This window comes from Lepidothrix coronata, unplaced genomic scaffold (genome assembly GCF_001604755.1).
Source record: "Lepidothrix coronata isolate B3197 unplaced genomic scaffold, Lepidothrix_coronata-1.0 Scaffold37, whole genome shotgun sequence".
NCBI lineage: Eukaryota > Metazoa > Chordata > Aves > Passeriformes > Pipridae > Lepidothrix > Lepidothrix coronata.
This window is the reverse complement of record NW_016690217.1, coordinates 6,043,527-6,069,425: the sequence shown is the minus strand read 5'-3', so window position 1 is coordinate 6,069,425 and position 25,899 is coordinate 6,043,527. Positions and strand designations below refer to the sequence as shown.

Here is a 25,899-nt window from a genome sequence, read left to right as displayed (position 1 = left end):
CAGTTTCTGGGAAATGGCATGGAAGGCTATAGAATACACAGTTTTGGGTTACACCCATCCAGTGATGAACTGGTCTCAGCTGTCCTAACTAGGATATCAAGCAAAAAGGATTCCCACCTCCAACATCTTCTGTACAGACATAAACCTTGCATTGCAACTTAAGTTGTGGTCAGTAAACACTTGGTGAGACAGCAACTGAAGGACAGACTAGGGCTCATATTCCAAGTCCTGCCATAAGACTTGGGAGAGTTAGAGCCAGATACTGTAGCTTAGTCAAAATTGGAGGATGTAGGTAGGTCAAACCACATGAGCAATGGCACTACAGCAGTGTATGCACTTGCTGCACTGCCATTGACTGAAAGAATGATAAAACAATGAAAAGGTGTTTCTAAACACTGAGAAAGACAAAAATACCTAAAATTATCAGGGTGGTTAGAGGTGATTTGTGAGATTGTTCATGAAAATATCTTTCTCAGATGTATACTAAGTGGTAACATAAAAATGGAATTACTGCAAAATGCCAGCAAATATTGTGCAAATTGTGCTTCCATGGGCATGAAGCTGCAGCTGATTTTTGTACAGCATAGTTGGAAATAAAGCAATGAAGTCCTGATATGGAAATGAAGTCCCGAACATAGGACTTCACAAACATCAGACATTCCTGCTACAAATTTTACTGCCTCTGACAAATAAATGCTGCCACTTATAGATCAAAGGCAGCATTGCAACTGTTATGTTTTCATTGTAAAATTCTAAAAATATTTGGTTTTCTTTTCAATGGGATTAGGACTACAAACTTCAAGATCACAAGACAATAGTTCATCAAATAAACTAAAGGAACATGTTTTCAGTTTATGATGTGAAGAAGCCCATATTTTCAATCAGACTTCAAGGATTTTGTGGAATGAGAAATTGTGCAGTGAAAGATAAAAGTGTTCAGGGACTTAATATTCTGAGCAAACAATATGTACATGAATCTTGTTATGTAAACAATATTAACATAGTAACTGCCTCTGCCTGCACTGAAACGCTGTGAAGAAATCACTTCCAAGTTTCTGTACAGAAATATCCTGTTTGAAATCTGATGATATTTTTCCCAAAGCACCAACTATTTCAAATCATATTTGGGAAAGTATCCTGATGCTACATCAAGAAAAACATACAAAATTTACCTTTTAAAATAAAATTACTCTAAGATTGCTAAGTTAAATTCAGAACTACTAGGTATTTCCAGGGAGATAAAGCAGACTAAACGAGAGCATGATCCCGGATACTATGGGCACAGAAATCTGAGACGCAATGTGTTATGTGGATCTGGACACAATGTGGATACTAGATGCTATTGTTGGCTTATATTTGATAGCAAAGAAGTGTTAGTATTGGCATATAGAACTACATGCATAGTATTGGCATATAGAGACTACAGAGATCAATAATTCTGCTTCTAGCAATAGTCAAGATGGATGGGAGAACTGCAAATACAAAAAAAATTTAAAAGCTACTTCTAGATTTTGCCAGGGCCAAATCTTCCTAATTTCCCCAAGTAAATGACTCAGGTGTCCCAGCTGCTAAATATTCACAGTCTCGTTTTGTATCAATAGGGACAAAAGCAGCAAGCATGGAGCAAGAAAAGTGTTTGTGGTCCTTTGAGGAGGAAGGACAAACTCGGCAAGCATAGCTATGCCCTTCTGGCTGCCACAACCACCACTGCTGATGATGAAAGAGGTAGTCTTTAGGCAACGGTGTTATGCAGGAGCTCAGCAAAAATTAGGGAACACAGTCATTTTCAGCCAGAGGATCCCAACAATGCTTTAAGGACATATGCTTTTTACTCAGGGATAAACTAAAAATAATTTTGAAAACTAAAATTTATTCTTCCTGGATTATATAGAATACTACCTACTACCACAACTCCATGTTTCAGGGATTAATTTTGAATACAGAAATGGCATCTATCACAGCTCTCTATTAAAGAATGTTATTCCTTACAGTATCTCCTGAATATGAGTACTTTATTAACATGCACACAAGTGTATCTGGAGGAGTGGAATGACCAAGAACACTGCTCTCCTGTCTTTCAATACATAAGAGATAACCTTGTGCCTTCATTTCACATTAATTTGGGGATAAAGAACAATAGCTTCAATAGAAACAATCTGCAATACCATAACCACAATTCAGACAATGTTACTTCTATCCAAGGAGAAATAATTGCTTCCCTTTTCTTGTCTCATTGATTTTGAAGGGTGTTTTGTCCATTTGTTTTCAAACAGCATTTTAATAGAGATGTGATACTGATTAACAATATCAATACTCCTAACTCCAGCCACTCCAAATGACAGAACTGGCATGGACGGGTCAAACAAATTTGACATGGATTTGGTTGAAATCTGCTGAATATTGGTGTCCAGTCCCATATAAGATGCTGTGGGTTATCCCAACCCAGCAGATGGAAACCGGTGGCAGGTGCTAGGGAAACCTGTTTCATCCTTCTTCTCTCTGGATGGGACAGAGTTGCTCCTGAGATCCCTTCAAGTAGGGGCGGGGATAAAATCTGGTCATGTATAGTGAATCTGTAAGGAAATCTTGCGGTCTGGGGAGTCTGGGAATAATTACTGCAGTCCACAGTGCAGTTATAGAAATGCTCCTGGAAAAAGCTCCAGGCATGGCTGAGTTCATTGTATCTAAAGAAAGTGTTTTTAGCATACTTAATTACCAAAACACTATGTCAGCAGTTATGTCAACTACATTAAAACACAGAATGATTGCATGGCAGCAGAAATCACACCTTTGATTTGAATTAGGTTTGTAACACTTCTGTTACATAGAACTTAAATTCCATTAAGCTGTGCTTTATTCACAGGACCAGTAAAACATAAATTCTGTAATAAAACCATGACAAAACACAGCTTTTTTAAATCCTCCTTGTGACAGACATGGAGGATATGCAAGACGCTGACTAGGTTTTTCACATTTTTTTCTTCTGAAAATGTGATAAAAAGACTTACCTTTTCTTGCTTGAGTAATGCCTGGTCAGCCTTTCACTCGTGAGTCCTCTCTAAGCATCATCCCAGTACTTTCTCAGAAGTTTTTCCATCATCATGGTTGCAGCAGCATTACCTGGGGAAGGCAGCACTACCAAGATGGCCCTGGGGCTCCAGGGGCCCTCGGCTGACACTTTGGCATTTTGAGAAAGGGAAATACCCCAGGAGAAGGGGGAGGAAGCAGCACCCAGGGACTGTGTCATGGAAATAGTAATTTATTTTCTTTTCCTTGCATAAAGACTTGCTGCAGCCCTGTTACTGCTGATTGTGGTGAGGTCTCTTGCCACAGTGGGTGCTATCTGGGGACCCAGGGCTCCTCCTCTTTCGGACATGCCGGGACGTTGTGGGTGAGTGGTCCCTGCCCTGGCCAGAAGCAGAGGGGCTCTGGCTGCTCTCCTGGGCAGAGGGACCTGTGGCTGCTGTCGTCTCCCCCTGCTCCTCCTGGGGCTGCGGCTGCTGTGCAGGAATGGACTCAGATGGGGGGCAGCTGGGTTGCCCCTCAGTGGCAGCCTCCAGTGTGCCGGCTTCCTCCTCCAAACTGGAATCCATGATGCCACTGGTGGGGGCCTGGCTGAGGGTGGGATTAGCCCCCTGGGAAGCCGTGGGGCCAGAGATGGCCACAGGGATCTCATCCTCCTCCCTGGCAGAGCGGGAGTGCCGTAGCCTCCGGACCTCCTCACTGCACTGGGTTGCAATGATATTGAGGATGCCATGGACCAGTGGTGCAGTGTATTGCTGGAGGCGAGGCTCCAGTCTTTGGATCAAGACCTCCCTGTCTGGACCATAGACACAGAGGGCGAGTAGGATGCCACTCTCTGCACTCTTTACCTGCCACCACTCGCCCCCATATATCATCTCCAGCCCCTGGCACAGCCAGGGCCGCACAGGGTCCAGGAGGTTCCGTCGCCTTCGGAAAAGTTCTGCCCAGAGCTCAGGCAGGATGCCACCCACGGCCTCTGGTCCTGCAGCCTCCTGCTCAGTGGGGGCTGTTATACCCTGTGGAGAAGAGGCAGGGGATGCTGGAGGGCCATGGGGGTTGTTTTCAGCAAGGCCTCCAGGAGCTTCTCCTGCCCGGCTGTTGGTCGCTGGTGACTCTCTGGGAGGTGTGATGACACAGTGTAGGTAGTTGTCTCCGCCATGGTCAGAAAACTTGACAGTCAAGATGGATCTTCTGCAGAGTGGGCAGGCAGGATTTCTTTCTGCCCAGCGCAGGATGCAGCCCAGGCAGAACCGGTGGCCACAGGGCATCGCACGAGCAACATCATCAGGAGCATCACAGCAGATGGGGCAGCTCCACTCCTTCCCTGTGGCCATGTCTGCTTGTTCCCACAGGCTGGCCCAGGCTCTGACAGCACCTGAGTTTATAGACTGAGGGATGTGAGGTCACAATCCATCTCCCAGTAACTCCATAACCACTGCCAGGATTATGATTATTTACTAGGATTACTAGGATTGCTATCACCTCCACCACTCAGTGATGTCACAGTGGGATGTCCAACCCCTGCAGCTCTTGGGAAAACACTGCAAGTGGAGGCTGTCCTCTACAGGAGCCTCTGCTGCCCCCCCAGAGAGAAAGGCACCACCAAACTATGAGATCTGAGCTAATGGATACATGGCTGTGGAAAAATAGCAAGGTTGCAAATTGCTTCATCACCAAACATCAGAAATTCAGCACATGAGAGTGCAGGAAACAAGAAAAGTTTCAGACAGCACCGTGAGGAATGGCTGAGGAATGGCTGTGAGGAAAAGGGCTGTGAGGAAAAGGAGTGGAGTTGTTTATTTTGGTTGGATGCAGGACTGAAGAAAGTGTAAAGACATCTGGGGACAGAAAAGAAAGACAGAGCCAAGGCCTTTGGTGATTGTCATGATATACCAATGGAAAGCAGAAGACAAGAGTGAGAAGAAAGAGTGGAAAGTGGTGCTGAGAGAAGAGAGAGTGGAAAGACCCAGACATGTGCAGAGGCACGACAGAATGCAGGGACAGACATCCCTTCATGACATCACTGAGTGGAGGAGGGTGGTGTCAGAGCGTGGTGGATTGTGACACTCCAAAGCCTGGCTCTCCAGCAATACTGACCTGCCTGGTGTTATCTGCTGCTGGCCCTCCTCAGAAACGACATCTATGAAGCTTCTTCTGTTTAGCCCAGCCTTCAGCAAGAATAAGAATTCTCTGAACTTCTCATCCCTCAACTTCTCTACTGCAACATAAAAAGAGCTTCTCTAAAGGGACAGATCAAATAATAAACAATTACTCCTATTTATTTAGAAAAGTACATTTTTTAAAAAATGGTCAATGTGTTTTTATATTCCAAGTTCATTATTTGGATGCAAAAGCACCACACACCCTCTTATGTATTGGATCCTCCCAGTCTGTGACTAACAGAGATAATCAACTTACACACATAAAATAACTCTCATTCATCAGCAGACAAGATGCAGAGCTGCAGAAATGAGGGTGCAAATGATTCCCCTGCCTGTGCAGGGGATCTCAGTAGCCACTCTGTACCCTGGCCCGTACAAAAAGAAGGGTCCTCAGCCAGATGAGGAATGTGATTCTCCCTAGTTACTAACAGCAGTAAACTGCACATTTTTCCCTAAGGTATTGGGCGGAAATGGTGTAAGGTATTGACAGGGCTTTCCTTTTCTTGCTTGAGGAATGCCTTGTCAGCCTTTCACTCATGACTCCTCTCTAAGCATCACCCCAGTTCTTTCTCAGAAGCAATTCATGATGTGGAGAATTATGGCAGATGGGGTGGTTCCACTCCTGTTTGTTGTGGCACACCGGGGAGAGTTGAGAGTGAAGAGCTGCTCCTCCTTGCTGGTGTCACATGTGCAAGAAATGTCCAAACTCTTAGAAGGACACCCTCCTGGCTCCTGGAGACCCAAATTCACCCCATGTCAATCCCCATGGAGTTATTTCTTTTCACAACTCATCTGTGCTGCTACAAGCATCCTGTGGTAGCTGGCTGCCTGAACCAGGGGAAAACATTAATGGGGAAACAGAGGCGAAGGCTCTGGGATGGGCACTGGTAGCTGACAGTAGCCCCCAGTGCACCATGCAGCACTAGGGGAATCCTTGATCAATCATCCAGACCCCACAGTGCTCTTGGTAGGAGTCCAGGAGGCTGCATGCAAGGCTGTGAACACTCACCCTCATTGTTGTTGGAGATTATGAATAAAGAGGTTCAGAGGCATTTCTAACATAACATGACACATTTCAAACTTCACTGAAATTAAAGAAAACTTGTTCTCTAATCTGAAGTATTTTATGCTAAGGTTGTTCAGAGATCTTTTTTGAGAAGTGGCTTTTCCCTCTTCATGTATGAATTCAAAACCAAAACTATTTTTGTCTTATTTTTTAAATTATTAAATAAAAAAGAGTTTTACTAGTGATCTATAAGGATTCGGATTTTGTTGTATAAAATCACTAAGAGGACTGCAGATCTCCAAATGCTAAGCATCAGCCTAAATCCAGAGAAGTTGTAGATGCACTTTTAATTTTTTTCCCAGGTTTTTACCAGTTCTGGACATGATGGAGAAATGTCCAGACTCTTGAGATTAGCTGAATATTTTGCATTGTTTAAAAAGCTGAGCTGCAGTGCTATGATCATCCGCTGTGTTTATTGCCATGTTACCTCAGATGGCTTTATCTTAGTTCACTCTCATTACTAGAGCAATTAGATTTCTATCAATAGCAATTGATACATTTAGCCACTGTATTCATTTAAACATGCAGTAGTATTTGCTTTGTATTAGTCTCTAAAGAACAGTCTAATCGAAATGCCCATGTATGTTGGTACGAAGCAGCCAGTGACCTGCGAATTTATTGAACAAGGCTAGCAGCTAATGCCATGTCCATGCCATGACTTAATATATAAGGAGTACCCAGGATTTATTGGAAGAAGTGAGAAGGAACCATGCAAAGCATGAAGCATTGATTTAGAAATCTATCTGTGATTTTGTAATTATTTAATCATTATTGTGAAAATTACAATAATTTCATTGTTCCTGGTTTAATGATACAACAAGAGTAAACATAGTTAATGCTAAGTGGAAAGCCAGCTTTCCACATATCACAAAGTATTCTTGTGTCACATGTTAAGGCCTATGTTCAAGAAGATATGGCACAACTAATTTTACTCTGTCTTTTCTGAACTTACAGTATATGTTTGACGTTTTTGTAGAAATAATTCTGAAATTGTTAATTATTTGATGTTAAGAAGAAGAGAAAATACTTAAGAGACTAATGTCATGGTCCTGAGAATGCCCTATTAGCAATTCAGGGCCCTTTAGACATGCAGTGTCACAGACAACTTATCTCTTTCCCCAAGGCCAAAAGAAAACTGTAAATCCTCTTGGGAACCATTTATATTTCTGATAATATTTCTTCTCAACCACTCTGCGGGGACTGATAAGGATTTCTTTCCTATGAAAACTCTAGAATGAGGAGAATCTATTCCACAATATTCATTGCAATCCAAGAGTTCTCTAGGAATGTCATGGTGCAGGCTACTGAAGCCCTTTGCCCTGCTTGCCCCTCTAAACTTCTCCTCCTTGTCACCAAAGAAGAGCTTAGCATTACAAAAAGTGACAGCGAACATGAGGCAGCACAGTTCAATTTTAAGATTTGCAAAGGCATTTTCATAAGGCCGTCTTTCTGCAACCCAAGCCCTCTTTCCATCATGAAAGATACTCTTGAGTAACAAGAAGGAAGATCTATTCCACTTCTTGCAGCCTCCTATGTTCTCAGGTCAGTGGTTAGGTCAGGAAATCTTATATGCACAGCTAGTAGTTATTTAACCATCAGAAAATTACTCCCTGATGGGCAAAAATAACAGTGTATTCTGACTAATGGATCAGAACCATCCTCTTCATGAGAGATTTCATATCATCCAATTTGCCTGACAATTTTGGTGCATCTATTTCTCAAATTCCTCATTCATTTTATTCATATCTTTACAATGAAGCTATAAAAGCATTTGCCAGCCTTCTTCAGATTCCTTCATGTTGTACTTATGTCAGGCACTTTAGTTTAACAGAGATCTAGTTCCTTCTTTTCAGTTTATCCTACAGACAAGAAAGAAGAAAATGTTCTGTCAAATTTTATGCAATGAAGAAGTCTAAACGTAAGAAAAAATCCCATAGCTAAACACACTTATACAACACTGAACTCTTTGAAGAGCTACTTCCATAAATCCAGCAAAGAACAAGTTCCACAGTGCCACAAAGCAGAATAGAAACGATGTAATTCCCACACAACACACAGATGACCTAGGTAATAAGGAACAATGTAAAAAGAGTAAATTTCACAAACTACAAAATACAGACTGCCAAACTGTATGCATTTAAGAAAGGAATTTCGATTCTCCTGGATCCACAGTCAGCACAGAGAACTTTCTTATCTGTACATAATTTTATTTCATTTATTTAAAATTACAAAGAATCACTTTCCTCTGTAATAATTGCTAGTGGAAGAGATGATGAATTCCTATCCCTGTCTCTAAGTCCACTTTGTACCACAGCTTAGTGAAAACAGTAACTTCTTCATACAAAAAAGAGAACTTTTCTTATTATGGTCTAAGACCCACCTTTCAATTTTTGGATGTCTCCAGTTGCCATAGCTTGCTGCAATTCTATCAGGTACTAAAGATTCAGAATCAGATGCATAGCATCAAACTCCATTATCTGCAGCGTTTAGACCAGAGGACAAAAAGTCACATGAGAGAAAGGATGAGATTGGCACACCACACTTTCATATGTGCAGTGCTCACATGTAAAGGATTCTTAGTATGCCATGGCCAAATGCACATACTGTAATCACACAAAGTAACTTTAATTTTCAGTATTTGCATGCCTTAGGACAGGAGAGAGTGCTCATGGATCTCTGCAGGCTGTACATACAGAGTCAATGCAACTGAGAGATCTTTAGTAAAAGCAGCTCATCTTCATACTTTCCAATCGCTGTGCAACGACGTAGCAATTTGAAGTAAGGTCCAGCTGCAAATAACCCTGAAATTTTGGGGAATTCACATCAAACCTTACCTTTGCAAGAACCTTTTTTCTTTATGTTAAAGTGAACTAAAGCCCCAGCTCTGAGCACTACATTCTGGTACAATTCAGGTCCAGACCTGCATCTCAAATTGCATCTCAGATTTGTTTACATGTTACTTTGGCTTTTCATGATCATAAGCCTTTTGTAAGACACTTAAATGTCATAATTGTCATAACTGTTAAGATCACTGAAGGACTTTGTCCACTCTCGCAAACTGTATAGAGAAGCTGAGACCACCAAAGCCCACCCCTCCCAAATATGCCTCCTGGATTCCAGGAATTTGTACCATGAGCTAAGCCAGCTGATGGGAATTGAGATAAGATAAAGATAACTATTGCCCAGTTATCTCAGGTCTAAGAAGAAGTAAATCAGGCTGGGGGAGAAAAATGTATCCACAAGGAAAGCCAACCCAGCAGCCGTGCTGAAAATCAGCACTGGCTGGGTCCAGTGGGGGGCAGCTGTAGCTCCCACACTCATTTCTGAGGCCTTCCACCAGATGACTGCATGTGATCCACAGTGTTGCAACAGATCCACAGTGTTGCAAAAGACAGTGTAAAATTCCCCCCTGCAGGGGAGGTGCTTAGGCATTCTCACATATACCTGAACATATATTCATCCATTGAACTCTGTGTTTTGCAAGACCCCTACCACCAAGAAGACCAGAAGAAGAGGACCAACGGGACACCATCAGGATCCACGAGTGGTGATATCTTTCTACTTACTCTGTGTCTCTGTCACTCTCTTTCTCTTCCCACCCCCCACTCCCCACTGTCTTTTTCCTATTTCTTTCTATCTCTCTCCATCTCACATTTACTGTTAAATAAAATCCATACTATTGACTTTGGCATATGGTCTTGTTTGCACCTTAATTTGGGTAGAAGCATCTCTCTAATATAATCGGATCACTGCTGACCCTTTGCACAACAAATGGCATGGGGACATGTGGCTCAGCCAGGGGACTGGACACTCAGAGACACAGCAGCAGCTGACAATCCCCAGACCTTCCTGCCCTTAGACTGTAAGGGTATAAAAGCTCAGGGGTCCTTTGTTCAGGGTTCCTCCTTGGAGGCATCAGCTCAAGCTGTTATTTTGTTATGTAGTTATTGCACTGCAACTACATTATTTTAAAGAGCTGGACACCTGAGACTGCTATGGGAAACCTGAGATTGAGCCAGTGAGGAAACCCTGTCTGTCAGTGTGAGTATGGGACGTGTAGCTGTGAAGGGGCCTCGGTCCCAGCTCAGGTGGTGTGAGAATGACTGCTAGAGTGGCTCCTCTGGATGGTTGGGCAGGGAAGTTTTCTTAACACCTTGAAGAGAGTGTTCGAAGTGCTCAAAAACCTAAACCAGATGTATTCAACACACATCTAGGTTGGAAGTGGCCTTCAAGCTATTTTCTTATTCCTCAGTGGCTAAGTGCTCTCACTTTTAAAGTACACTTCAAGAACACTTGATTCCAAAGAAATCTTTGCAAACATGCCACAGCTGCAATTTCTGATTATGAATACAGTTGCATAAATGACTCAGAAGTCCACATTCTCAGTTTCTTCTTAACTCCAGGATATCATCCATCCAAAAATCCAGTGATGACTTTTCAGCATCAGTATCAATAATTTAATTATATTCTTATGAGATGACATATTGGGAGTGAAGTGGGATGGTAAGAATGAAGTTGTGAAGAAATCAAAACCAAAGAACATCAAAGCAAGGTCGGGAAGGGAGAAATAGAGAAGGAAAAGCAAGAAACAAGGAATGGAAGCAACAGAACATTCTTGGTGACTGATTCAGGACACATCAGTGAAAAATGGCAAAAATAACCACTGTCCTACACAAAAGCCAGCTTTGGCTCTTAGGCTTTAAGCAAATCTTGTGCTGATTCCAATAGACACCCCGCATGGGATGTCCAATTCTGATTGCCCAGCAGGAATTCAGCCCTCCCTGCTGAATGAATTGGATACCTGAATTTAAGAATAAACAAACATCTCTGCCTCAGCATATTTCAGTTTTGCTACTATGATTTGTTGTTTTTTTGAGACTGTATACTTAATGTGCTTTTGAAGTTGTACAGTATTAAATGCAAAAGGTTTTCCTTAATATTTAAAAATGCAAAGGTCAGAAATTCTAATCTGCTGGTTTTTAGTCCTTTTTTGCTTATTTAAAGTCTGTATTTCTGCTGAGAATCTTAAAGTTTATGTCTTTGTATTGCATATTCAATGTAAGTGAATTATAGCTATATATGTATACATTTTTGTACTGCTTGGAAAGACAAGCACATTTTGGGACTAGAGAAAAAGGCTCCTTAGATGAAATAGTCTCACTGCTGTTAGTGAGTACTAGTTAGCACAAGCCAGAAAGGTAAGAATTCATTTAAACTAGTTTCAATATTAGGAAAATTGATAGCCAAACACTGCAAAATCAAGAAGTCCTAGGATATTAAAACATTCAAAAAGTGAGGACTAAAACACAATACTTAAAACACTGAATTTAGGACTACTGATAAATTCTCAGTAGCATTAAATATAGCAAATATGAACATCATGGGGTAATAAATTGATGTGTTTTGTCCTCTAAAGCTTTTAGTTCTCTCCAGGATCTTCAACAAGGGTGACTGCTTCTCTAAAACTACCATGTTTTAGGCTAGTTAGTATCTGCAGTTTGCAGTTAGGCTTAATAATAATGATAATAATGATTTTAATAATAATATAAATCAGGAAAATAATTATGTTAATTTAGCTGAATGAATGACAACTCAACTGAAGGGCTATGCACTTGTGTTCACAACCTCTTCCCCCCATATTCTTTTAAAAGGGCACTATCAATATCAAAGTTGAATTATTTTTATGAATGTTTACTAGTGTTTTCAACAGTAAAATCTACAGGGGAAGCATCTGGGGTTTAGGCATCTTTCTCTTCTTAGGTGGTGTGTGCGGTGCTTCTTGGTCCTTCTCAGTCTCCTCTAGATGTTCCAAGAGATTCTGGTTCCCAGTATTCCCCAAATAGAGAAAGAAAAAAAAACCACAACATTTACAGCAGCCACAGCTGTCACAAAAACATTAGGAAAAAGACCTCTGTGGCACAAGCAGGCAAAGTATGCTCTGTTTATCATATTTAGGTGGTGGATATTATTTACACTTTCAGACAATTTTTCTGAGAAATGGCTAAATTTTAAAATGCCTAGGCAACTGGATAGCTTTTATTAGATCTTAAGGTTTGCTCTGTTACCTTGTTACTTGCATAATTCTGAACAAGTATCCCTGCACATGTCATGTTTAAAATCAGAACAAAAGACAGACTGCAAACATTCACATTTGACTGAATTGAGCAAATGACTAATAACTCATATAGCTACTCATGCAAAATCAGAGTGTATCTCTAATGTCATGGCCGCCCATGGATACTTCACCCAATACAGTTCTATATTTCACAGTTAAGTTGATGTGTTTTAAAGGTTTAGACTTCAGTTTTCCAAAAACCTTTCAGTTCTTGTAGTTATCTTTCTGATTTTAGAAAAAAAAAATTATACTTACTCTGCTCCTTAATAATGTATTCTATACCATTCTTTGTAGATTTTGTTATTTGCACAAAAATCACACTGAGTATTTGTAATTTTTATTAACTGCTTTGGTTATGAGATAATATATTGAAATTGATCTGTGGGTAAAGAGATGAAAAGTGCTACTGTGAGAAAAACAATAGAAACACTAGAAACAGTAAATTCTTGGTTCTGCACATAACTGGGTCACAAACTTGCCAAAGTCTGCCATAAGCTTTTTATTATTACATTTTCAAATGTGTTATCTAAATCTGCCTTTCTCCATTTTCTGATTGAATTTTGGAATCACTAATGGTGCATGATACCAGTTAATATAGGACTAAAATCAGTGAAGTCAGTAGTTGGTTGGTATCCATAAAACTTAAACTCATAAGCCTTTGAAGTACAGATTCTGAATAGTGAAAGGTATAAAATCAATGGAGACTTAAAAAGAAAAAAATCCTGCTTTATCTCGTATACTGGTCTTGTCCTTTTCAGGAATTGTCATTCCTATTCTTACATGTTGTACCCTAAGACTGATGATGTGAAGTGACACGTTGTCATTCATTATTCTAACATGTGGGTTTTATAATTTCTAATTCGTGATGGAACTGTTAGTATTAGATGGACAACAAACCCATTTGGTATTTTTGTATCTGTGGTTCTTGAAACTGAAGTTTGGTCTGATTTCAAGCTGGATATGTTAAATTCCTGTAATTTAAGGCAAAGGAATGCTAGATTTAGACTACACAGGCAATAAAATTATTTTCTGTGTAGTTTAAGAAAAGAACCTTTTACATGTCTGCCCCCCAGGAATCATTTTAATTACAAATCCTGTGACAGTCCACATGTGCTCTACATACTTTTTTCGCACACTTCAAGTACAAGCGCAGTAATATCTAAAATTTGTTGGCTGAAGCACAAAGAAGAGGCTATGAAATGCTGCTTCCTTAAATCATAATTGGATCTTATACGCAATGGTTCTTTGGGAGAGAGTAAATGACTAGTGGAGGAATCTAAGGGAGCAAGTTTATACAGCTAAAACCGGAAGAAAAACAGAGAGAGCTGCTATTCCGCAGAAGTTTATCACGTTGAGGGTTTTTTTTTTGTTTGTTTGTTTTACTTTTGGCTTTGTATTGATTTGATTTGGTTTGGACTTCTTGCCAGGCTCCTTATCATTCCCGCAGGAACTCTCCCGGCCCCGCCTCCCTTGGCGGGCGCTGAGGCGAGTCCCGGCGGGCCGCGCGCGGGCGCAGCCATGTTGTGCAGCCATGTTCCACAGCAGCACCCAGCGCCGGCACTGGACCTTCCGCGGCGAAGAGGAGCTGTCTCGGCGCCGGGCCGAGGCGAACCGCCGGGCCCGGGGCAGGGCCGCGGCCACCGGGAAGGTGCACGGGGCCCGCGGGGCGGGCGGGGAACGCGGGCGGGGGGCGGAGGAGCAGGGCCGCTGGGCGAGAGCTGAACGGGCGGGGCAGTCCGAGTGAGGCGCCGCTCTGCCTTTCCCCATGTGCCGCAGGGCGAGTTGGTGCTCCTGGAGCCCCACGAAGAGCTGGCGATATGCAAGTACTACGAGAAGCGGCTGCTGGACTTCTGCGCCGTGTTCAAGCCCGCGATGCCGCGGTCCGTGGTGGTGAGTGAGCGGCGCTGGGACCGGTCCACCTCGGCCCCCTCCTTTCGCCTGCTACTGTTTGCATGGCTTGTTCTTGAGACCGCGGATGTCTTCAGAGCTAATTTCTCTCTTCCAGCATTGCAGTCTGTGCCTGCTTCTGCTTGTGGCTCCTACACTTGCGTGGGTGACTGGACTGCTTTGTTTGACTTGAACTGTTGTGGTTTGTACCCTTTAGCAAAGGGTAGAAACAAAGTAATGGTCGGTGGTCGATGGTAACGATTGATGTTACAATAAAACGGCGATGATACAGTAAAGCAGTCTCACAGTAGCTAAAGAAGGCAGTCCTGCATTTGGGTTGTCGTTCTCAAGCACTACTGCTTGTCTGACCACAGAATAAGCTGGATCAGCGTTTTCACTGGCAGTTAAGTAACCTACAAAGGAGAAACAAATACGTTGAACTGACTTGCCTTGAATGTGGGCGAGTGTTGCAGAAGGGAGCGTTGGGGACCTGCAGCTGAAGCCGAGCCATTAAGATGAATGGCTTGTATTTGTGCCCTGTTAGTCCTCCCTTCTTCTGGCAGGTGTGGTGAAGAGTGCCCCACTTGAGGATGCCTTTGAAAGGTGGCAGTAGCTGCCATGGCACATTCTGTGAAACCAGACTTATATTTTAGAAGTGGCCCCTGTAGAGTCTCGTCAAGCAGTGATTTTGGAAAACACCTGTTTTCATGTTGATAAATATGTTCCAGAAATTACTGATCGAAAAATTCAAATGGTTAGGATTGCTTGCAACTTCTGGTATAATATTTTTTCAGTCTTTGTTTTTTAAATTTCATTTGAATACCAGATTTTTCTCATGAAGATACTTTAAGGTTTTTGAGCATTGTCTTGCAAAATATGTCTAAAAATAAAAGAGAAGATTTTGTAAGGCTGTCATATTGCTGGCATAAATGAAATATTTAATGACATGGCTTTGTGTTTGTCTTAATGCCCTAGTGTATCCTGTATGCCTGTAGTATATATTCAAACTTGCCTGATCTGTGACATTTTTCTAATGTATTTATTTTTTCTTTATCCATTTTTATTTCTTCTCTCTCCATTTTTTTCAATTTAGGGAACAGCTTGCATGTATTTTAAACGCTTTTACCTCAATAACTCAGTGATGGAGTATCATCCTCGAATAATAATGTGAGTTATCAACACTTCTTGAGTTATTCTGCCAAGTGGAACTTAGGAAGTATAATCTTTTATATTTGTGAAGACCTGAAAAAAAAGGAGAAAGGAAATCTGAGAGCTTAAATAGCCATAAAGACAAAGTATGGTCTGTTTCACTTTCCATTTGGAAAAATTTGTTGTCTTCAGAACATGGTGTTTCGAAGATACAAATTTTGTGAACAGAACTCTTGATAAAAGAATCGATGCTCTATAAGTCAATTGTTTGCTTTTTTTGGTTTTTTTTCCCTCCTCAAGGCTAACGTGTGCATTTTTGGCCTGTAAAGTAGATGAATTTAATGTATCCAGTGCACAGTTCGTTGGTAACCTTCGAGAAAGCCCTCTTGGACAGGAAAAAGCTCTTGAACAAATACTGGAATATGAACTGCTGCTTATTCAGCAACTGAACTTCCATCTCATTGTCCACAATCCATACCGGCCATTTGAGGGATTTCTAATCGATTTGAAGGTAATAAAAACCTGTTTGGTGTGCTTCATGCTCTGTGTAGTAAAGTAATACAAGTCTGTCATGTTGTGTTAGAAAACTTTATTTCCTTTTGTACCTGTGATCTTAAAAGATCTAATTGCTAAAGTGATAAACAAATACCTTAAAGGTGGTTGTTTATTTTTGGTCTTTAAGCTTTTTAGGCTATTTTTGGAAAAAGAGGAAGGCCTGCTACTTTTTAGCTTTGTAAAGTGTTGTTGTTTTGTGTGTTCTGAGCTCACAAACAAGAAGGAGGAGCAGCCACTTACTTTCCTAAATGATTACTTTTTAGACTCGATACCCAGTGCTGGAAAATCCTGAAGTTTTGAGGAAAACAGCTGATGACTTCCTCAGTCGAGTGGCTCTGACAGATGCATATCTGCTCTTTACTCCCTCACTGATAGCTCTCACTGCCATATTATCTAGTGGTTCAAGAGCAGGAATTAATATGGAAAGGTAGTATTTTCTTTGTATAGATATGATTTAAATAGTTTATTTGGTTCCTGTATAAAATTATTTTGCTCCAGGCATTCTTAACTATTAGAATTGTGTATTTACTGGTTGTTAGCACTGTTATGTTCTTTAGGTATATTTCAGAATTGTAGTGGTACTGTTGGTTTCACTTTCAAAAAGTAGGTGATAAATGCGGTTAGTTGGTGTCTGGTTGTTATATGCCTTTGGAGGAACAAAAAAAAGAAACCTGATGACTTTGCCTCAGTTAGAACAGTATAGGATTTTCAGGCTCATCTTAAAGATTACGGTGAAGAAAGTGGAAATACAGGAGCAACTGAGTTTCTTAAGAATCACTTAAAGAAAAAGTAGGATTTTTAAGGTTCCAGAGTCAACTGAAATGACACTGAACTGACAGCTACTAGGCATGCTGAAACTTAAGTCCTGTATTTGGCTGGTACAGCTGTTCATTTTCCACGGAAACAAACTAATGCTAAGGTGCTGTTTTAAATCAGTCCCCACTTTCCTTTCTGTGCCCTAGCCACTGGTGTTTGCACAGGCATTATCAAACACTTCCATACCTTTGCTGAAATGTGTAGTTCGTTTGGTTTGGTTCTCTTAAAGACAAAGCATATGCTTTTCTTCAGAAAAAACAGCTCAGGTAGTTCCTGTAAGGAGCTGTACCTGGCATGTTATAATCACATGCCTGTGAGCATTTTGAGTGTAACACCTGCAGGCAAAATGCAAACAGTTATTTTTAAATAAACTAGTTACTTTTAAATAAACCTCCTCTGAATGAATATCAGAGCTCTCTTGTTCAAAAAGAAAGAGTATTATCTACAGGGTTCACTGTCCTTTCAAAATTTTATAAAAACATTCAGGTGCTTACTTGAACTTGAACTTGATCTCCTTCCTTACTAGATCTGTAATTCTCTACTGCTAGTGCAAAAATTCAGAAAAGCGTGTTTGCAAAAATACTAAATACTAAAAGTACTAAAATAATTTGTAGATAGCATGGGAAATGAGGTATCTGAACTTCGTTTGCATGTTCAGGAAGAACTCAAGTCTTTGTGACCTGTCTGCACTATGCAGTTGTTATAACCCTGTTATTTATTATTTTACTTGAGTTTTTGCTGCTGGACAAGGGAAGCAAGTGCTCAGTCTGTGGACTTGTCAGCAGGTGCACCTGCAGAGCTGGGACAGAACACTGGAGGGTTTTGAAAGCCTGTCGTTCCCATGATGGAAGGGATAAAACTGCTTGGTTGTTGTGAGTCTTGGTGAGGAGTGGGTTTTACCCAGGCAGTGTGTGCATGTATTAGTGTTCTTACTGAAAGGAAGTTTGAATCTCAGTAGGAAGAAGGGACCCACAGGCTCTTATAAGACCGCATTTAGAAATGGCTTTTAGCTGCCAAAAGAAGCAGGCCTGTCTTGCAAGCTCTGTTGTCTGTTGGTCAGTCTGAAAAACACTCTTCTGTAGTTTTGGCTTGTCCCATAGTCATACTGTGCCATAGTGTGATGTTACCATAGAATCTTAAACCTAATTTGTCTTAGCTCTGTGAGGCTTATTTAGAAATGTTGAATTCTGCAGTGTTGGAACTTCAGTTTCTCACATGGCTGGGGAATACTTTTGTCAAGTTCTTACAGTGACAGATTTGCTTTTTTATCACTTTAAAGCACTTACATAACCAAAGTGTTCTTACTTAGTCTAATCATAAAGCTCTAGCAGATATAAATAATAAATAATACACTTTTTATTAACAGATAGTAACTGCCACAAATAATTATGGCACTTTAAAAATTTATTCTTCTATGTCTCTTTGAAGCTATTTATCAGAGAGTCTTATGCTGAAAGAGAACAGATCAACCTTATCCAGACTACTAGATGACATGAAATGTAAGTAAACATCGGAAAAGTATGATAAAGAGTATCTAAAGAAGAAAAAATCAAGTTTTTCCAAATAACAAAAGCTTTAGACAGAAGGGTGTGCTTCAAGTGGTTTTCTTCACCTCAGGGCATGCATAAGGTAAGAAAACATGGGCAGTGTGGATGGATCATGTGGATGGAAGGGGAGAAAACACTGAGACACAATGAACAAATTAAACAAGTGAAAATTAACAAGTGAAATAAATGAAAAGAGAAGTGGCCTGCCTGATGCTTTCAGACTAGCACCTGACTTAAAAGTGAGAAATCTATTTTGGGAACTAGATAATGGTTTTTGTAAGACAGGATTAAATGACTTTTCAAGTCACTGTGTCTTAAAAATTGCAGCTTCAGGCAAAGCCTGCACATTACTACTACTACCACCAGAGGGTACCTTTTGTAAGCTGATTGATAGCTGCACTTCTCTTTTGCAGCTGTCAACATATTCAAAAGATGCTTAGCTTCACTAGTGTGAGACGTGTGTGTGTGTGTGTGTGTATGTATATATTTTACAAATACCAAGAATATTACCATAGTTTAGCTAATAGGGAATATAGTCCGCTGATTATTACCTTTTTTTAATTAAGTGAAAAGGCTGGGATATGAAATTCCCAGTAAGTAATCAGTTATTTGATGCTTTAGGCTAATGCATGCATTTAAAATGAGAGTGGTAGCATTGAAGCTTCAGTCTTTGGCAAGGCTTACTTGAGTAGTGAATGCACCATACAAGTCATCAGGGTCTACAAATTCTATTTAAATTGAATTTACAGAATTTAAGGTGCCCTTCCCTTTCTCTTCTAACAAATTCAGTCTTCAGGTTTCCATTGCTGAGATCAAAGGGAACACTTGGATCATTTAGTCTTCTCTTCCATTATTCTGGAAGGTAGCTTTAGCCCAAAGGCAGCTTTTCCATAAACATATGATGGTTGGAAGGGAATTTGTGAAGCATTTGTAAATGACTTTTACAAAAAGCTGGTCATAGAGAAAAAAATCTTGTTTCTTGAAAGGTAGCTGTAAATGTTACTTGCATTATTAACAAGACAGAAACCAGTCTCTTTTTAAGACAGACGTACAGTGCTGAATGCAAAAAACCCCTGTGTATTTTGAAGCTTGTTAGCACAGTGACATGAACTCTACATTATTAGAGTTTACCTTGAGGAAATCCAGAGTGAAGTGATGCTAGTGACTTGTTTCAGTAGAGTTATAATGCGGGAAGACAGGAAAAACTGTTGGCTCAAGCCTGGCTATGAGGGGTAAGCAGTAGCAGTAGCTATGCTGCTGATAAGCTTGTCATGGTCTGACCCCAGCTGGACACCAGGTACCCAACCAAAGCCACTCTATCAGTGACCTCCATAGCTGGGCAGGGGAGAAAAAATATAATAAAAAGCTTGGGTACTGAGATAAGGGCAGGGAGAGGTCACTGACCAGTCACACTTGTGTGCAAAACAGACACAGCTGGGGAAAATTAATTAACTGCCAGTCAGAGCAGGATAATGAGAAATGAAAACCAAATTTTCAAAGACCTTTCCCCTGCCACTCCCTTTTTCCTGGGCTAGGCTTCACTCCTGAATTCTCTCCCTCCAGCACAGGAGGACTGTAGTCAGCTTGTTTTTGCCACTCCGTCCTCAGGGAGAGGACTCCTTACGCTCTTCCCTTGCTCTGGTGTGGCATCCCTCTGTAGGAGACAGTCATTCATGAACTTATCTAACGTTGGTCCTTCCCATGTACTGCAGTTCTTCATGAACTGCTCCAGCATGGGACCATTTCATGGGGTGCAGTCCACCGGAAATGCACTGCTCCAGTGTGGCTACCCCGTGGGGTCCAAGTCCTGCCAGCAAACCTCCTCTTATCCATGGGTCTGCAGGTCCCTGCCAGAAGCCTGCTGTAGCATGGTATTTCTAGAGGATCACAGCCTCCTTCAGGCACATCCACCTGCTCCAGAGTGGACTCCTCCACAGGCTGCAGGTGGATCTCCATACTGTTGACTTCCATGAGCTGCAGGGGCACAGCTGTCTCACCATAGGCTTATCAGGAGCTTCATCAGCAGGGTAATCCCTTTTGGTGCCTGGAGTACCTCCTCCCCTCCTTCCTCACTGACCCTGCTGCCTGCAGGGCTGTTCTTCTCACATATTCTCATTCCTCTTTCCAGCAGCACTTACTGTTGCACAGGTGGGTTTTCACCCCCTCCCTTAAATCTGTTAGCCCATTGCTGATGGGCACAGCCTTGGCCAATTGTAGGTACCTCTTGGAGCTGGCTGGCACTGGCTCTGTTGTACACAGGGGAAGCTTCCAGCATCTTCTCACAGAAGCCACCCCTGTAGCCCCCCCACTACCAACACCTGGCCATGCAGACCCAACACAACAAGGCAGAGCAGAAATTACTTATGTGCTTAGTGCTGTGTTGTTGCCATTGTAGGCATGAAAAATCTCATCAAGAAATATGAACTGCCAAGGGCTGAAGAGGTTGCTGCTCTGAAACAGAAATTAGAGAAGTGTCATACCTTTGAGCTTGCACTTAATACAAACCTGTAAGTAGATCTTCGATGTGTTAAAATTCTGCTGATTTTATTGGTATAGGAACATTAATTTTTTATCTATATGAATGATTGAAAATTGAAAACCTCTAAATGTGCACACAATGTTCACATGCTTGCTATGTGAGTGTCTGCTGGGAGCTGAGAACCAAAATTCAACATAGTGCTTTCAGTAATACATAAATACATTCTTTTGTGCTGATTTGCACTGCAGGCTGATTAAAAAAAACGGGAATCCCGGGTGGCTTCTAAGGTCTGGTGACTTGATGTTGTATGCAGTGAGAACTAAGGCTTTTTAAACCATGTGATTAAAACAAGAATTGTGTAAAGGGTTAATGTTTTCTTAAATTATATGGAGGGCAAAGAACTTGCTGATTTTTCTTTTCTGCCCTTTTCACTTCAGTAGACACTGGATTTGGAGCAAGCTGCTTGTTGAGGCTTTGGTAGTTTTTTTATGTGACAAGTGTGCCCATAATCTAATCTTGTGGTCAAATAGAAAGAGTCTAACTTATAAAAATACCTGAACATTTCACTTCTCATCTGGGTTAGGAGGAAGAGGAAAGGTTATGAAAATGATGAACATGTTGCAAAGAAATCCAAAATGGATGAGGTCAGTAAACCTTTTGTACAGGTACTTTTTTTTCCACTCTTAACTGCCAAGACGAAAGTGACACAGCTACTGAGACAAACTTATGCATCTGTACTACTCTTTTACTTGTTGCTCAAACCAAGTCTTTTTCAACTTTTTTTTTTTTTCCAAGTGAGCCAGATTTCTTACTAGCCTGTGCTTGCAAGTGTTCTTATATATCTCAGTCTTTTGTGGGGAGGGGGAAGAACACGCAGGCCATCCTTTCTGCTGTTTCTTGTGCTCTGAAAAGTTTTAGTTACTTTATTTGGCTTCTTGCTCAAAGCAGAAGTCAGAATCTGGACTAAATTTCTACATCAGCCACTTTGCCAGCAGGGCTTGCATGAATTACAGATTGGTAGCTACTACTTTGGGTTATAAGACCAAGTGTAAAAAAGGTGGAGATAAACTGATGAGGGTGACTCAGCAAATGAAAACAGAATTAAGGTAGTCCTTCACATCTGATCTGACCACCTTCCAGAGCTTTTGTTTGTAACATGGACTGGAAATTGTAGAGAGTCCATTCTGGAAGGTGTGAAGAACCGTGTTTAACTGGACTCCTCTTGTTACTAAAGACACTACATCCTGACAGTCAAAGGTACTCTGAGTATGACATTTAGAAAAATGTGCTAAAGGCTGAAGAGGGTTGTCTGCCAAAATCTGAGGATAAAATGCAAAATTTGTGTCTTTCTATAATTCAAGGAGTCTTGCTATTATAGATTATCATAGTAGGTTGATGCTACAGTGTCAAACTAGATTCTAAAAAATTATTTAAACAAGATTATAATAAAACCAGCATTGAAGGTATGTTCTAAGAAAATGTGGAACCTTGAATGTATTTTATAACTATGCCATAAAACCTTTGACTAGTGTTTACTCCAAATGCCAGTCTTAAAAAACATATTGAAACAGGCAACTCCATTTTGCCAGGCACTGGCAAAACTTTTCACTTTCTGACAGAGTGACATAGAGAACAGCTCTAAATGAGCTCTGGAGATTTCACTGGTTCCCTGCCCCAGTTTAATTTGAATTAATTATGCTCTAAGGTTTGAGGCATTTTTGATTCTTGGAGCTTGTTATTAATTCATAATTTTTTTTCCAAAGGAGTAACCTGATTGGATAAATTCACGTAGCCTACAGCATTTCATGATAGGCTCTTGCACAGTTCCAACAGGTCCTAAACTCAGGACTTTTCATTACTGACATATCTGAACCGCCAAGGGTTTGTACTTGTGTAGTTTCAGTTCTGAGCAATTGTCACATGCAAGAGCAGATCTGAGCTGGCCAGGACCTAAAAGAGAAAATGTGCTTAACTTTTTGAAAGCATATAGTGGGTGCAAACTGCTCAGACCTCGAGGCTTCATTAATCCTGTCGTTAGACTGTAGTATACAGGTGCACAGTCAGTTTTAATCTACGTCTAGACATTGTTTCAGATGATTTATTTGCAGCTGGAGGTTAGTATCAGTAGGAAGGCCAGAACTGGTATGGAGGGCTCATCAGATTGAAAGATAGAGGAAACAGAGGTAGTGGTTAAGCACAGGTGACTCAGCTTCCAAGGTGATGAGGCCATAAAACAAGATACTAGTAAGAGGTTGCAGTATGAGCTGTGGTGGAAATCTCTACATAGCTGTAAGAAGGATGAGCTTAACCTCAGACTGGTGCTGCAAGGGGCTGCTCAATGACTGTCTCCATGTAAGAGTAGGTATGGAAAACTAGCTTTAAGTTTATAGGCCTGACTTGCCACAACTTATAATATTTTTTTAGTCTTTCCTCTGTCATGGAATCCTTCTGTGAGTTCTTAAATTCTGACTATAAAGAACACACAGGACACTACATGCACACATTGCTCAAGGTGTTGTGTTTTTCCCTTCCATTAGGAAGAGTGGACTGATGATGATCTTGTGGATTCTGCATTACCTTAAAGGAAGATGGACTCCTACCCCTCCAGGAACGAATTTGGTGCCAGGTGTGACCCTACCTGCCACAGGTTCTTTATATTCTGTGTCATACAGTTTTCATGCTTCCAGTGTTTATCTTGGAAAAAAAGCTTGTTACTTTGTTAAATTAAAATCAGTTGTGGTTCCTTTAAACCCTCATCCATGAAAGGTCAAGTATTAGCAAGAAATACTTGCTTTTAGAAATCTGCCACTCGTTTGTGGTTCAGGAACAGTTTGCTGTGCGTGTAGTGTTAGAGCATGGCAGCCACTAATTTGTTCCATTTTCATATACCCCATTGAAACATAAAGAGTTTTACAATACATACACTTAAATGCAGCTTTGGGCGTTGCCCAGTTTCATTTTCTTTGCTGCATTTTGTATGTAACAGGTAGATTAACCAGGCATCTCTGTGCTCAACAATTTTTTTTACCATGTTGTACTGCCTACAGCCAGCCACCTCAATCCACAAAATAATCCATTTTATAAACTCTGTTAAGATCTAAGTACGGCAGAATGAGAGATTGTTAATTACTTATTCCTCTCAGATGCAGTTTAATACAGACTTCACACGGTTATGGGACAATCTAAAAAAACACTTCTGTGGTACCAAGGTCTTGCAAACAGGTGTGTTGTCACTATGGGGAGCATCATCTATGCCTGCTGAGTGCAGTACTTGCAACACTTGGGAGCTCTCAGCTGTAGCACTGGACTCATTTCAAGGAAGCAGTTCACCTGGACACCAGGGTCAGCACAGCAGAGCCACTATAATACTACAGCAAAGACCTAAAAGTAAAGTCTCTGATTTCATGTGACAGTGAATTGAAAAAGCAGTTCTGATAGACAGGAGAAGCAGCAGTGTAGGTGTTCTAATGGTGTATCAACAACATTCATGTAATAAAATTACTTGATTATCTCAGTCTTGTAATTGAATCTCAGCATCCTGTTATGCCCTATTATTAGACCACTGTCTAGAAAAGTAGCACGTGGTGATGCTGCAGTGCCCTCTGAATCAACAGCACATTTTACTTTTCATTTTTTTAAACACTCTGTGGCAGTGCCATGGGCAAGGACACCTTCCACTAGATCAGACTGCTCCAAGCCCCATTCAGCTTGGCCTTGAAGGCTTCCAGGGATAGGGCATCCCCAGCTTCCCTGGCACTGTGCCCGTGCATCACCACACTCAGAGGGAAGAATTTCTTTTTATTAAATCTCAACCCACCCAGGATGTTTTAACATCTACTTTCTCACCTTGTCATGTACAAATTAAGGCGTATGGACAAGGTAATGCTGTTTTGAGGATTTATGCTGAAAAAGTGACAGTGTGAACATTTTAAAGTACACCACATGTAGAGACACTAAAAAATTTCCACAGCAGCCAAAGTTAGCAAGTTTCCATACAGTTGATACGCAGCTTGATTTATTTTAAAAACTCATTTTTCACTTATAAAAATAATATTTATGCTAGACTTACAGTACACAAAAGACCAAACAATACCTATTTTATAAAATGGTTTAATGAACGCATGCATGTCTGATACAATGATCAATAAATTTACTGAATTCAAATTATTTACTGTTGTAAACATTTTACAAAAGCATTGTGATTTATCCGGATATACAGTTCTTGATGGAAGAACTATTCAGACTGAATCAGTGGCACATCAAAAAAATAAAGCTGACAAGACCCATTCTGCATATTCTCTTTCCACATAATTCCAGCGAGAGAAACAGTATGGTATAAAAAGTGTACAGTAAAGATTGTTCCTACCATAACATCAGATTCTGAAAATTGTAAATACAAGTTAAAAGTGGTTGAAACAGTCAAAAGTCATAATTATTGTCACCACTCAGAAATTACAGTAAGAAATGTTATCCAGTTATAGGTGGTTGTCAGAATGACACATTTCTTCTCATGTCAGTTGATAATTGTTTTCCAACCAGACAGCAAAAACTTTGGCAATCAGAGGTGCTGAAAATAATTTTCAAAGTCCAAGACACAGTCACAGCATTTTCACTGCGGAGGGTGAACTCTACACCAAGGCTCAGAGGTTGTGAAAACTGTTTCCAAGTGGAAAAAAAAAGTGCAAATGTCCTGCACAGATAGCTTAAAAAAGCTGCTGGTACAATTATTCACCAGCAGGATCTTTGTTTTCTTTTTGCATAGTTCACACATCACTGGGAACGTGACAGGGTGTGCTGTTTTTGGCAAGAGCAAGAAGAAAGTGGTACTGGTCTGAGTTGCCATGTCAGGCATGCTGGATCCATGCAGAATGCAGGTAGAGGGCTGCTACCTGATGTTGTTAGACACTGAATACTGATTTTGTTTTTGTTGTAGCAGTTCAGTAATGGCCAAAAGCTTCTTAAGAACATGCTGTAGAGAGAGAGTCAGTAAACCACACATTAGGTATTGGAAACAGAACTGTCTTCCCTGAGCAGCATTTTCAGCATCTGCCCATCAGACCTGTGAGTAGGTAGTTTAAATATATTAAAAATAATTAAAA

The 25,899-nt window shown here is 40.8% G+C and overlaps 2 protein-coding genes across 5 annotated transcripts in view; one reads left to right on the top strand and one right to left on the bottom strand.

Moving 5' to 3' along the window:
- The first annotated feature begins 13,879 nt into the window (after positions 1-13,879).
- CCNH (cyclin H) lies at positions 13,880-25,086 on the top strand. 4 transcript variants are annotated; one of them, XM_017812688.1, is made up of 9 exons: positions 13,880-14,015; positions 14,144-14,257; positions 15,348-15,421; positions 15,704-15,914; positions 16,222-16,385; positions 18,203-18,273; positions 20,717-20,828; positions 21,384-21,444; positions 23,338-23,550. In XM_017812688.1, the coding sequence occupies exons 1-9, from the start codon at positions 13,899-13,901 to the stop codon at positions 23,380-23,382; spliced, it is 969 nt and encodes a 322-aa protein (XP_017668177.1). In that variant the 5' UTR covers positions 13,880-13,898; the 3' UTR covers positions 23,383-23,550. The 4 variants fall into 4 exon arrangements, with proteins under 4 accessions (XP_017668177.1, XP_017668176.1, XP_017668178.1 ...); XM_017812687.1 differs by lacking the exon at positions 21,384-21,444 and having other exon boundaries at positions 23,338-25,086; XM_017812689.1 differs by lacking the exons at positions 13,880-14,015; positions 14,144-14,257; positions 21,384-21,444 and adding an exon at positions 14,694-14,817 and having other exon boundaries at positions 23,338-25,086.
- Positions 24,788-25,899, bottom strand: part of RASA1 (RAS p21 protein activator 1) — a 51,692-nt gene continuing 50,580 nt past the window's right edge. The window contains exon 25 of the mRNA XM_017812685.1: positions 24,788-25,769. Coding sequence (XP_017668174.1) covers positions 25,686-25,769 — 84 coding nt within the window. The 3' untranslated portion in view covers positions 24,788-25,685. The remainder of the gene's footprint in view (positions 25,770-25,899) is intronic.